A 14,011-nucleotide genomic window follows, 5' to 3' on the forward strand; every position below is an offset into this window, starting at 1 on the left:
CCTTTCTTAGTATTTTCCTACAAACATTATATATATATATATATATATATATATATATATATATATATATATATATATATAATAATAATAATAATAATAATAATAATAAACTATACCAACATTTTGTGTTGAATAATTTTTTCTTTCACGAAAGTGAGGGGAATCCTCCATGGGCATCTTTAACTCATACATTGTAATATTCCATATTTTGTAACAATCACAAAATTAAAATTCAATATTCATTTATTTGAGATAATTACTATTTTATATATGTATATTATTGAAATTATAATTTTTTTGGTCAAAGTCAACTTTAATTAAAATTTGCACAAAAAATATCGATTACTATAAAAAAAATTAACTAAATGAAAATTGCAATATATATTCTTAGAATTTATTAAAATTATGTGAAACGTCAAATTTCTTATTAAAGGTTTGTAACATTAAAAATAATAAATGAATTTCTAAAAAGTTAGTAAAAGTAAAGTTAGACATTTTTATACTCATAGCAACATACTCACATCCTTATTGTTTTATTATATATGATTTATCCTTTCATTCATATTTTCATGAGATTAATGAGATAGATTTTACATCTTAAATCAATAAAAAAAAGTGTTTAAACTCGTGTTCAAAATATAAAAAATCAAACATTATTCTTAAAGAATCAAAATGACTCAATTTTTTTAAAAAAAAGATAACGATGAAAATAATTTTTAAAAATATAAATCTTAAAAAATTGGATAAATAAAGGCAAAATGACAATAAGAATGCAAAGGTGAAAAAGGAAGCAAAGGAAGAACAATCTTTCTTGCGCTACCGGCATCAACGTTTTCATCCTCGGCTTCTTCTTCTTCTTCTCTCCGTTTAAGTGTTCTTCTTCCTTTTGCAGCTTGTTGTGTCGCAGAACCGAACCACTCACCATTCTTTCTAACATACGCAAATGGGTACTTTTTATTTTCCATTCATCCTGCGATTGCAGTGATAAAAGATTGAAACTTTGTGTTTCAATTCGCTTTCTCGTCACTTTTCCCCCCTACCCATTTTCACTTTCTTTGTTTTTTTTTCTTGGGTTAGATTTTCCGGCAGAGGAGAACGAAGAGGGAAACGTGGAAGAGTTGATGATGATGGAAGGAGTAGCATCAATAGCATTGTTGCCGTGTGGCTCTATCTCAGGACACTTCATCCAACTTCCACATTCTACTTGCTATGGCCTTTCTGGCACTGGTATATCATACATGTTAATCTTTTCTTTGTTTGACTGATACATGTTTCCTCTTCTCTTCTCTCCAAAGATTAGGTTAAAACGATTATTTAGTCCTACATGTTCCTACATAAGACATGACTTTAAGATAACTTTCTCTATGAAAAAAATTTAAGTTCTAATCTTTATAGGCTTTCATTAGTGCACATTGGTCCATGCTGATACTATGCTGCTGAAGTTTGAATTCTTAACAAACTTATTGCATTATATCCTCTAGTAGGGATTGAAAAAATTTCATTCAGGATTGATTTCTAAGTTAGATTCACTTGTAAGCATCAAATGATTAAAGAGTGAAAGATTATCACATTAGAATTATTCTCTTGTAATGAACTTTAGGTATTAAGGGATAACTGGTTTGTTTTTATTTAAAATTTTAAGGGCTCCTTTATGTCCATGCTTTGTACAAGGAATTGATGTAAATGGCCCGTAGGTTCCATATTATTTGACTTAAAATTAAATTAAACTAAATTCATCAACTAATTTAACTTCTTGTTAGCCTTTCAGCTAAAGATTGTAGTTATTACTACCAGCTTGCAAGAGTAGTAAATATCCTTTTTAGTGCATCAATTCTTATGCAACTATTTTTAGTAATTGTTCATGGTCCTGTATTTGATCTGCCTCTTTTATGCGACTTTTTTTATGCACTATTGTATCCATCTAGTAATTACGTGTACTTTTTTTTTCATGAAAGAATTGGCATGTGAAAGGGAATGCAGTAGGGGTGAGGATTATCGCGTCATCAAACTCACGATCACAGATTTCAATGTAGTAATTGTGCCCTTTTTGTTGTTTGTCTTTTCCTTCCTTTGTATACTTTATTCACATTTGGTTTTCGTAAAATAGACAAAGAAAGAGCAAGCCACTGTTGTGGAGTGCAAAGGCCATGATGCTGCACGGTTCCACAGCATTGATCATATTCATGGGTAATATTCATCATATTCATGGAGTGCAAAGGCCATGTATAGTCTCTTTTTGAGTGCTCACTGTGCTTTATGATTTTGTTTTCTAATTTAAGTTGGTTCTTAGTCTGTATAACTTTCTAGTTAAACAGTGAGAATAATATTATTTTGAGGAAACTACATTTCTATAATAAGGCAACTGCTTAGGTATAAGTTATAACTTTTGGACTATAGTCAAGTAAATGAAGTCAATCTTCGTCATTGGATTCTACAAGTATTTAACTATAATTATGCTTACAGACAAATGAGCTTGTTGCTGTTTAGCATGCCAATGGAACAGAGCAGCTTATAAGAGACACATAATTAGATAATCCACAAGTTATTATCTAGTTTTCCTATGGTCCTCGTAAAGATTATTTTCTATTTTACACAAAGTACTTAATTGCTGTTCTTTGGGATACGTTATTTTAGATTGAACTATTACTCACTATAGTTTCACACAAATTGGATTTTAGTCACTATTTCCCACTCATCTGGGTTTCTTAGTCCTTATGGTTTCTACTCATTAGGTTATTTCCCCCTATTTGCTGTGAAGGATTTTTCATTATAGTTTGCAATTATTAAACTACCGGTCCCTAAAAGACTAAAAGTCCAAATGAATGAAACTACCCTTTGTATTTCAACCTGTATTTAACATGAGTGATTATCAGTAATTGCCAGTGTTAGATTAATTTTTCTCTATTTATCTTGATTCTTTGTCTTCTGTTGGCTGGTTAGTTCTCTTTCAGAGCATGTTTGAATTTTTCACACAGATTGAAGTTCTCACTCATTCACATTTTTCTTCACTTTGAATTTTTTATGATAACAAGTTCATTGCTGGCATATTCCACTTATTGTTTGCATCCACCTTTGAACAGTTGGGGTAAGGATATCACTGGTATGGTTGAACAAAAGGATGGGAAGGAAAGAATCTCTGTTTCATTCGAGTGTGAGACACTGAAAGCCGATAAAGCAGCAGAAGATCACATCAAGAAATTCATGCCAAAGTTAGCTGGGATGGATGCTGTTGGTAAGTGAATGTGACACAAGTTACTTCACACCTTCCACCTTCAATAGTTTTTCCATGTTTTCTTCTGTCGGCTGTTTTTAATGCTATCATCTCGTTTACCAAGACCAATGGCATCATGTGATTGGTGTAGTCAACCTCTCTTAGTATGATAAGGCTTTGGTTGGTTTATTGTTTTTAAATTTATCTTCTGAAGAATCCTTTTTATTTTATCAAAAAAAGGTTAAACAGTGAAGTAATGGAGAGATGCTCAAAAGAGTATTCTCACAGTTCTAAATTGTTGCTAGTCTTGGATGATAGTTCTACACTCATACACAAATGTGAGATCTTTGATAATTTATGGTCCTTTTCTTTGCTTTTTCCCTGTTGTGACCTGTATATCTTTTCATGCACTTTGAATGGAGGAAGTGAAAGCGTAATGAAGAGACCAGGATTTGATCATGCCATGCAATCTGAACCGAACCATGAGGCATTCTTCTTGGAGTTGCACTTTGCTAAAAGAAACCAGCGTCATATTTCTTATACTTTCTTTTACTATTAATTGATTAAACCTGAAGATTTCAGCCTGTGGCAGGTTCTAGATGCTGCTGTATTTGATTACTGTGATATTTTGATTCTCATGATTTTTGCATGGCATGTACTTGCATGGGACACTTTTTTTTTTTCTCTTTCACAGAATCTTGCATTCTTTTGGACCACCAAACTACAATTTTGGACCACCAAACTACAATCAGTTTAATTTGTTCAATGCATTTTATTATATATCTGGACCAGTTCCTCACCCCTTGCATGCTCAGTGTTTTATTTGATGTTTGAATAATTGCAGTTAACATAGGAAAGATGAAGATTTCTGGGTTGGATTTTGGAGCAGAGGAAGATGAAGAGACTGAGTAGAAAAAAAATGATATTTTGTAACTAGTTTATGTCCATTAAGAGACTGAAAGAAATAGTGAAATGACATGATTTGAGCAAATCATGCAGAACATTTTTTGTAGAAAGGTATGAATGTGTGGTTTGCCTAAAAGTTCATCCTTAATTGAAGAAAATAGGTTCTCCATTCCCAGTTTCTGTATAATGTCTTTAAATTGGATTATTGAAGTACACAAGGGAAGAATATACTCCATCTGAATGGATAAAAGATAGAAACAGGGCAAATTTAGAACAATAAACACTGTTAACTTATATAACCACAATTTTATGAGTGAACAACATTTTTAACCCCCAGTGATAATTTTTTAATTATGAGTTTAATGGCTTAGCAGTGGCAGTATTTATCATAGTTCTACAGTTAGTTAACCTATCACGTGTCAGCAGTGATGTCATTTTTAAAGTAGTATTATTATAGAAGTAAACTAAATTATCATATTTTATATTTGTGATTAGTTTACCAAGTAAAATTATTTCACTTTCTTAGCATATAATGTATGTACTCATTTGGAACCTTTTCATACGATCAAAATTAGAAATTCGGGTGTCTATTGAGTGGATCAAAATGTTTCAAATTCTTATGAATTAATCATGAGTTAGTAAACCCTCTGGCATGTATTAAAGAAAATTAGGTTAATATCTTCTATAAGAAATTATCTAAGTAATTCTGAAAATAATATATTAATTAAGACAATTTTAATGTTATTAGTTTAATTATTTTTTACTTTTGATAAACGAGATACTTTAATCTTATAAAAAGTACTACGAAGATTATTATTCCTTTTATCATTATTAAAGTTGAAAATTGTTTACTTAATAAATTTGTGGCCTGTAATTGGTAACATTAATGTCAGATGCGTATATTTATGGCATAATGATTGATAAAATGGTCATTGATCAGAATCAGTACGTAAAATTAGTTTCATTTGACAGATACAGTGCAGTTTCAACTGTGTCCATGCAGTCATTGTCATGTTAAAAGTTCTCATGATTTTAGGTGGAATGTGTCGAGTGAAAAATACGTTATATCTTATTTTCTTACCTTCATTAATTATTGATTAATAATTTTTTTTTCTACAATTTTTATTTTCTGATTTCAGTTAATTTCATAGTTAGATAACTAAATACAAAGACTCTGTTCTTGTCTGACAAAAAAATATAAAGATGTTGTCCATGTTTGACTGAAAGTATGTGGACTAAGAGCACAACTTTTTAGTATACTCTTTTACTCACAGGTGGACTTCGAAGAGTGGAGCACAAAAATTCTCTTCAAATGAATCTGAAATTGGAAAATGCTACTAAATCAAAATGATTTTTAAGAAGTATTAACTATTGCACACCCAGGTCAGAAATCTACAAAACAATTCAGTGTACCACATAGTTCTAAGTAAAGAACCACCTTCTATTTGATTTATTAAAAAAAATGTTGGCAATATTTATAATCAGTGGAAAATGCTGGCATGAGTTGAGACAGCAACATGAAGCATAATGCAATGTGGAGGTTTGAATCAAAATGAGACTTATAGCTGTTGCTGAGCACAATTTCACCCTTGAGCAAACAGCACTGCGCTCAGCCAAATTTCATGTTAAGATTGAATTCCAATCTGCCAAGGAAACATCACAATTTCAGATGAAAATTAGATAATGCATACAATGAATGAGTTTGTCTGTCTTCATTTTTTTCAAAAAGTGTTTTTTAAAAGAATATACATATTTCAGATTCTTTTGGGTGTTTGTCTAATCTGCTTATCTTATAAATAAACAGTTTCCCTTTTTTAAAAAAAAAATTAACTGTTAAGTAAGTGATTATCTTAAAAATATTTTCAAATTCTAACCAAACTGGTCTAACATCATTCGTGTTGTTGGTGTGTTCTCTAATCAGATTTGGAGTTTCATCTTGATAATCTGCATAATAAAAATTCTAATAAATGTCAATGGATATTACCCAGATGAAACTTCAATTCAATTCTGATGAGAGAATAGTATCCATTTCTACAAACTTTTAACCAATAATAAACTGAAACGCCTGTTAAAAAAGATAAGTTGTTGCTCATCAACATAACCAAAATTCATGAAAATGGGTCTAGTTCTCACATAGAACTAGTTTTTCATTCATAAAAAATGATAATTAAATATTACAGGAAATTATGGACTTCACAGACACAGGAAAATACCTGAGAATCATTAATATCTTACTCATTTTCAGATACATCCTCTGAATCAGACAGTGGTAACAATGTGCAGACCCCAAGCAAGTGACCATTTAGGCAGACATAATACTCAATATAATCTTTATGGGAACCCAACCTGCACTTAGCAGTTTGTGGAATCATATTGGCCTGTAGCATACTCCACAACTTAGCCTTACAATAGGGGCAAATCTCGGTTGGATGGAGCTGTGCACCTCTGTTAATTATCATCTTCTTAACGTTTGATGATGCAAACGACTTGAAAATTCCTCTGAAGAATCCTAAATCACCAGCTTCACCTTGGTCAATATGCTCACAAGGCTCAGACACATACAAAACATCATTCAGACACTGTGGCATGAGAAAGCTCTTTCCTAGTGTTTTAGAAAACCGAGTCTTGTTAACAAAATGACCAGGAACCTCAACATTATCGAACAAACCACCTTGTGTGCAACCAGAACAGAATATGAGAAGCTTCCCCAGAGCCCTCCAGTTCCCATCTGCACTGTGACTTCCACTGGATTGCAGATCAAGCATCATCTTAGGAGCTCTTGTTCTGCAAAACTCTTTCCATAAAACCCTCTTTGCAATATCATCAAACCATTTGCATGCACACGACAGTGTAGCAATTAGATTGGGGTTCCAATTCAAATGCTGAAACACCAAGAATATCACATCTTCACTTAAATGTCCCTTGGTGCATTGACAACTAGCTGAATGTACACATCGATACTGCTTAGTGAGAATCATTTTCTTCACCTGAAGTTTACACAGAACACTCATTAGTTTCTTATTATTACTTTTTCCATGTCATACTTTAGAATATTCATACATATGACAAATCTTAATGACCAGATTTCTTAATTGTGCAATTCATGTTAATCAGGAAACATCAGGATATAACTAATGTAATGTAACCAATACTGAACTATGCAAACAATAACATCCAAAACGCATACCATATAACTAGAATTGACATCATCAAACTGCTTTCTAACATACTAAAAGTTTTTTCAAGAAAATATCTGTTTTTCTCCCTCCCAATGCTCTGCTCTGTGGTGAACTTCATGAGTATATTGTTATTCAGTATCTTACTAGTCTTAAAATCTATAGTGCATGGATATGATATTTGTAGTAAATACAACAGAATATGTAAATTGAGCTATCTATGCTTCATAAGTTATAATCAATAAAATCCTATCTATATCTTCAAACAGAAAATGAAGGGTGTAAATTTCCATGGAAGGAGGAATGAAACAACTGATGAAGCAATATTTATAAAGAATGAGGCATGAAATATAAACCACTAGTTCTTACAACAAAACTCAAATGCAGAAAACAAATATCATAGATAGAGCGGTATTTCAGTTCAAGCAACAGTACTGCAACCAAGACCAGCCTTAAAAATTCAAGCATCTAAGAGTGAAAAACGATATCAAACCATACGTACATAAAAAAAGATAATTAAATGCATCAGACAAAGCTAAGCATTCCAGAGCTACACGTAAATGAAAATTTTCATTTCCCAACACCAATAACCCAATCTACAGCAGCCACGTCACAGAACAAAGTTAAAAGACATGACACATCTCACATGGCACCTGAAGCTTAACATAAATTCCTTAATCCTTACTACATAGACAAATCTAAACTCCAAAATGACCCTTCACCAGATTCCACAGAATCCCCACTCAAAACTAGAAATTTAAGAAAACCCTCCTTTCAAACGAAAAAGAAAAATAAAACTACCAAAAAAGAAGAGAAAAATGGATCGGTATCTAGAAATTAGATATAAAAAAAAAATACAAGAAAAACCAAAGCAAAACAAACCCAGATTGTGACTCAGCTTACGGAACCGGCTTTAGCCATAAAAGAAACAATGGTTTGCTTTGTGGGAAAGAAAAGGGAAAAGGGTATCTGAGAAACAGTAAAATCAAAAACAGACAAGAAGAAAAGTAGCAACTTGTTTGCAAAAGTGGCGTAAAATTATCTGTAATTTTCACCTCTGAGAAGGGACAATTCGGTCCACAAAAAGCACAGGGCAACACACTCAACTCGAAGCAGCAAAAATGCAAAGAGATAAAGAGAAGAGAAGGTACGAGGAAGAAAACCAAAGAAGATGAAAAAAAAAGCAAGAAAAAGAACCATAAACAGAAACATTTGAAGAGGAAAAAAAGTGTAATATATTTGAAGACATGCATAGAGTAACTGAGTGAGTACGGATTCTATCAAGGACAAATCATACTGTGAAACGTGTCAACGATGTCATCTTGGTCCAGCTGGCACAGCACGATTCTAAAGTAGCATTTCGAAGGCTGATTTTGTAGGGTACTCAAAATTCAACCAAGTTGTCTCAAACACTTTCTTCTGAGTTTTTAAAGAAAAAGATTTTTTTAATAATAATTCAAAAAAGTATTCTTTTTATTTCCTCTTTACAAAACCATGAAATATAATGTCAAAAAGAAACAAATAAAAAAAAATGAAATGAAATAGATAAAAAAAATAGTTGGTAAGTTCTGTTTATTAAATATGATGTTTAGTAAAGAGAAAACATTACATGGGTGATAAAAAAAAATGAGTTATCTAATAAAATAGAAATAACTTATTGAATTGCTTAATTCTAAAATTATTATTATTATTATTATTATATTTTAATATATTGTTAAAGATTTTATTTCATTTTCTTTAACCAAGACTAAAAAGGATTATTTCTAGGTACAGTTCACGTCTGCCAGGTGTCGCTTTCTTAATGTTTGGGCTTTCATTTTCAATTTTTTTATTTATATTTAATTGATATTGTTATTTTGTGTCAACTTGGTGCTTTATCTTTCAGCTGTCAACATTTTTTTAGTTTTTTAGCTAAATAAACACAACTTGCAATTTCTTTATTCTTCTTCTTGCTTTCTCACTTGTCTCAACCTTTTTTTCTTCTTTCTATTGGATTCAACCAAATTTACAATTTTGGCTTTATAATAGTAAGTAAAAGTAAAATATTGAAATTAGTCTCACTAGTTTCATAATTTGTTATTTTGTATTTGTTATAAATTATATAAATAATTTTTAAGGTATTTTATTAACATTATAAAACAAAATCTAGTAGTATTTAATTAATATTTTTCTTAAATTATAAGAATATGTTGATTTAGAAAAATTATACTATTCACAACGTGTCTTACATTAGTTGTTTTCAAAATGAAATGCTTTTAACTATAGTTAAAAAGTGCATTGATAAATAACTATGAAGGAAAAGAGAAAATAATGATAGATAAGATGTAAGATAATGAAAAGGACAGGAAAAGGAAAGAAAAAGACGAAAATGGGCTTGTATTACAATTTTTAAAAAATATAAAACTCAATAAACTTAAAATATTTATTTAAACGTTAGTAAAACAAGTTAATTAAAAATATATTTTGGCCCTTTTAATAAAAAAAATAAGCTTGCTATGTTTAAATTTATTTTCATTTTGATTTTATAAAAATATTTTTAATATTTTAAAATTTAAAATTTATTTATTTTTAATATTTTCTTACTTGAATAAAGAATAAAAAGTAGAACAAAAAGAAGCTAGCTAATTACAATTATTTGGAAAAAAAATTATATTTTTTAAATGCTAACAGCATATAAATTATTATCCATATATTTAATTTAAAGTTAATCGTCTTTTTGTTACATATGCATACACATGTATTTCGATTTAACCCTACAATAATATCCAAATACTCACTATTAGTATTTCTTAAATTTAATATTAAGAGAATTGTTTGACACTGGTGAAAATAAGATTGTCTTAGAAAATATTTACAAGAAATTAGAAAATATGTTATTGCTCTCTACTACAGAGTCATATTTTATATTTAATTCCTCCAAAAACTTTTGTTTGACTTTTGATTCCTCTAAAATTCCTTTTTATCCTTATTTTTTTTTTTATAAATATGGATACTTTTTGTTTTATTGTTTTTCGGAAAAAAATTAACAAGAACTAAAAATAAATTATTCTCCTATCACAGGATAAAACCAAAAGAACATACCAAAAACAAAACTAAAATGAAATGAAAAACAATTATTTTTTTAAAACCACGAGACAAAACATAGAAAATCAAATATTTAAATATCATGTTTAGATCCTAATTTTCATATCTATCTGAGAAATTGGAACAAACTAAATATCTCCAAAATTTCAAGATGAAATGTTTTAGGAGATCAAATTACAAAAAAACATGAAAGAGAGGTAAATAAATAAATAAAATATATAAAGTAAGTATATATAGATTAAAATACCAATAATGTCTAATTTTTCAAATGAGGTTTTAAATAAAGTATAATATGAATTTTTATATTTCTTTTCAAAATAAACCTATTAAAAAAAATGATCGAAATAAATCCACTTCTACCTTAATTTCTATAACTTGGATCTGTTGAGAATTTGAGTTTTCACGACCTGAATTCTCAATATAAAATAGCTTTTTACATCTTTTTTTTTTTCAATTTTTTTTAGAAAAAATAGAAAAAAAAAATCATCTCAGAATTCAGTTGTTGGAGATCACATGTTGATATGATTTTTTTTTTCAATTTCATTTTTAAAAATTGAGTCTATGAAGACCAAATTCTCAATCTGTAAACATTAAATCGGTCTAATCTGGAAATTAAGGTGAGAATGAGTTTAGTTGAGTAAACCTTTTTAAAAGGAATATATTTTTAGGAAAAAAAATTGTGATAATGGAAAAAAAAATGTAAAACATTTCTACCAAATCTCTCTTTTCATACTCAACTGCTCAAACCCATAAACCCAAATATAATTATTATGAAAATTAACCAAATTTACCATTGCTAATAATAATATCAGACTTAATAACAATATAAAATTAAATGCATAAACTGTGAAGATGGTATTCACAAAAAAAAATGTTAATGACGTCAAGAACAAGGTTAATGAGTTGGTTAATATTTATTGTACAGTTTCAGTCAGTCATATGTCAAAGGATACATTTAGTCATATGCCAAGGATATATTTGTGAGGAGTTAAGAAGAACCATCGTTAAAATGATACAATTAAATAACCTTGTCGATTAGTCATTCATCAAGTTATAATTAAGTTGTTACTGATCAAAAGTCTACTCCGAAATTTATAAATACAAATTTGAGATAAGGTGATAGGAGATTTTGCATTTACTATACTATTAAAACTTTAGCGGTTGAATTTTTACTGACTTTAGCATCAGAGTACTTGTGTAGGTAACCTCTGTAAGACCCTTGAAAATAATTACATTTGAGTTGATAAATATTTATTTTCGAGTACAAATAATGCTACAGTAAAATACATATAATGTTACGTAAAATACGTATGGTGCTATAGTAAAAATACCTCATAAAAAACGTGTTGCTACAGTAAAATGTAGTACAACTACAGTACTACTACAATAACAATGTAGTACAACTATAGTAATAATGTAGTACTATGACAGTAATCCTAACTTCAACTATAAAAAGGGGTGAGAAAATGAAGTTTTTCATCATTGGAGTGAAATTCGTGAAGAGGGAACAAGAATTTAATAGCAGATAAAAAGATTTAAGGGTTAGGATCTGGTCATAGAAAAGGTTGTGAGAACTCTAAAAGGGTGATTAGATTGAGTTGTAGAGAGAGTTGTCCATAGAAAGGGGGTTGTCTTTGTGAGTGTAGAAGGTTTTAAAGGGTAAAGAAGGGAGGTGCTGCCCAGATTTCGTAGAGAAAGGATCAAAGTAGTTCATTAAGAGGTAAGGGGAGTTAAACCATGTCTCTTTATTTTTGTGAAAAGATGATGATATGAGCTTGTTGTTTGGACATGAATGTTGGTTGTTGTTTAGAAAATATACCTCTTGAGTAATTGTTTTTTTTTTTTGAAGTATGAAATTTTATTGATTGTTGGCCAATATAGTGATGATATATGGAGTGTTTTAAAGTGTAAGTTATTAAACTTTGTTAGAAATATGATGTACGCAAATGAATGTGATATTTGTGAAACTTGTTAGGGAACACTTTGGCTAAGGAAAGAGAATGTACTGAAGTTGTCCATTGCGCGCCCTCTTTTCTGGAAGTCTACTCAACAAGCTTTCAACTTATATCTTTTCATAGAGCAAAGAAAGTATATGATGTCTTAAATGTGATGTTGTTTGTTGTATTTAGCTTGTTGTTTCTATTCAGAAAAATAATTGCTACATGCTATTTTTGGTGTCGATTTTAGAGTATAAATACTTTTTATATTAAGACTTATTGTTTTGTTTTCTAGAGATGGTTATATGGTGCTTTTGGTGTATCTTTTGAGTAGAAATATTTACTATATTTATGTAGTAGTTTTTGGTAGTTTAGTGAAGTAGTATGTTATGATAAATAAAAATTCTGGTAATGCGTACAAGCTTGCCCACGTAATGGTCATACAAGATGAGTTTGAAATGGGAAATATATAGCTAAATTAAATGGATGATTAGTAATGTTACTTAGGTTGCCAAATATAAGTTAATAAGTCAGGTCTTTGGTCCACAATTCACGTATATTATAAGAGACTTGAAAAGTGAGGAATTGAGTTGTTAATGGATTGGAACATATTCCTAAGTGCTTATAAATTTTAATTATAGATTGTGTATGACCTTTAATCTTTGTTAAACTGAATGATTATTTATCTATGCATGGACAATTAAGCAGTATGAATATTGAGTGTGTTTAATTGATGAAATTTGAATGATTGAATAATTACATGTGGAGAGTTGTGGATTTGGTGTGTTCATATGATGAGTATTTTTCTTTACCAAAGCAGTAATGTTAAATGAACATTTTTGTGATGTGATAAATGTTGGATTGTTATTGCTTTATCCACGAATTGAAGATATGTAAGTGTGGGACTAATCTCTCCTTGTTGGTATGTTATTTATTGAATCTTAATTTTGAAATGAAAAGTTGTTCAATGCTGAGTAAGTGATGTATCTATCGTGATGTTAGAAAATATACCAACCTTGAGTGTTTTCTATTGAATGTTTGGCATAACCAATATAATAATTTTTGGTAAGATTGATGTTTTGATAAAAATGGACTCTTTGAGAATACTTGTGTGTTATTTGGATGATTATCTTGGATTAACATGGAAATGACTAGAGATGAGATATGCATGTGTGAAACTATGAGTATGGATGTGATGAGTTAATGTTGTGATTAACAACAGGATAATGGGAGTGATATGTCATTACAGTTGTTATTGAGAAATAATTCTATATGATGTGTTATCATGTTGATTGTTGGAATCATGATTGGGTATGATGTGAATGTGATGGATATATACTGAATGATGAGTTTATAAACTGAGTTGTGAATTATTGATAAGTGGATGATCTAGGTTAATGTTAGATTTTAAATCAAGAATGAGCATTATTGAGTTGTGATCTGTTGAGGTAGATGATTTTTGTGTGTTCAACGAAATTAAATTGATGGCAATTGTGTGGTCATGTATATGAAATTTGATGATTTATGTTGAAATGAATGATTTTAAGTAGTGTGGATGAGTGTGCTTTGTTGTATGCTCTTTGGTGTTCTAGTTAGCTCATCCTTGCTTGTCTGTGTTTGCGTTTATGTTTTTGCGATGATCGTATAGAGAAATATTCTAAGAAAAATATTTGAGAATTTTCTTAAGGATTGTAATT

The 14,011-nt window shown here is 29.8% G+C and overlaps 2 protein-coding genes across 6 annotated transcripts; one reads left to right on the plus strand and one right to left on the minus strand.

Moving 5' to 3' along the window:
• The first annotated feature begins 771 nt into the window (after positions 1 to 771).
• LOC124835500 (uncharacterized) lies at positions 772 to 4,292 on the plus strand. Its single transcript, XM_088111881.1, has 6 exons — positions 772 to 947; positions 1,078 to 1,227; positions 1,956 to 2,029; positions 2,108 to 2,187; positions 3,081 to 3,232; positions 4,056 to 4,292. The coding sequence occupies exons 1-6, from the start codon at positions 944 to 946 to the stop codon at positions 4,121 to 4,123; spliced, it is 528 nt and encodes a 175-aa protein (XP_087968007.1). The 5' UTR covers positions 772 to 943; the 3' UTR covers positions 4,124 to 4,292.
• Positions 4,293 to 5,455: 1,163 nt separating this feature from the next.
• Positions 5,456 to 8,510, minus strand: LOC124848114 (EID1-like F-box protein 2). Of its 5 annotated transcripts, XR_007029667.2 has the most exons (4): positions 8,349 to 8,510; positions 6,331 to 7,104; positions 5,992 to 6,061; positions 5,456 to 5,760 (listed from the first exon to the last, which is right to left on the minus strand). XR_007029667.2 is itself a non-coding variant. In XM_088114434.1 (3 exons), the coding sequence occupies exon 2, from the start codon at positions 7,093 to 7,095 to the stop codon at positions 6,349 to 6,351; it is 747 nt and encodes a 248-aa protein (XP_087970560.1). In that variant the 5' UTR covers positions 7,096 to 7,104; positions 8,349 to 8,509; the 3' UTR covers positions 5,456 to 5,760; positions 6,331 to 6,348. The 5 variants fall into 5 exon arrangements, 3 of the variants coding, with proteins under 3 accessions (XP_087970560.1, XP_047181703.2, XP_087970561.1); XR_015786302.1 differs by lacking the exon at positions 5,992 to 6,061 and having other exon boundaries at positions 6,102 to 7,104; positions 8,349 to 8,509; XM_088114434.1 differs by lacking the exon at positions 5,992 to 6,061 and having other exon boundaries at positions 8,349 to 8,509.
• Positions 8,511 to 14,011: the final 5,501 nt, after the last annotated feature.

Source organism: Vigna umbellata, chromosome 4 (genome assembly GCF_029865625.1).
Source record: "Vigna umbellata cultivar VRB3 chromosome 4, Vumbellata_1.0, whole genome shotgun sequence".
Lineage (NCBI taxonomy): Eukaryota > Viridiplantae > Streptophyta > Magnoliopsida > Fabales > Fabaceae > Vigna > Vigna umbellata.

Bases quoted from the DNA above. Each gene is read 5' to 3' on its own strand.
- LOC124848114 (XM_088114435.1), bottom strand. From the start codon at position 7,819: ATGCATTTAATTATCTTTTTTTAT. The intron at 7,105-7,795 runs GTACGTATGGTT...TGTAAACTTCAG, and splicing joins ATTTAATTATCTTTTTTTAT to GTGAAGAAAATGATTCTCAC.
- LOC124835500 (XM_088111881.1), top strand. The intron at 1,228-1,955 runs GTATATCATACA...TTTTCATGAAAG, and splicing joins CTATGGCCTTTCTGGCACTG to AATTGGCATGTGAAAGGGAA. The intron at 2,188-3,080 runs GTAATATTCATC...ACCTTTGAACAG, and splicing joins AGCATTGATCATATTCATGG to TTGGGGTAAGGATATCACTG.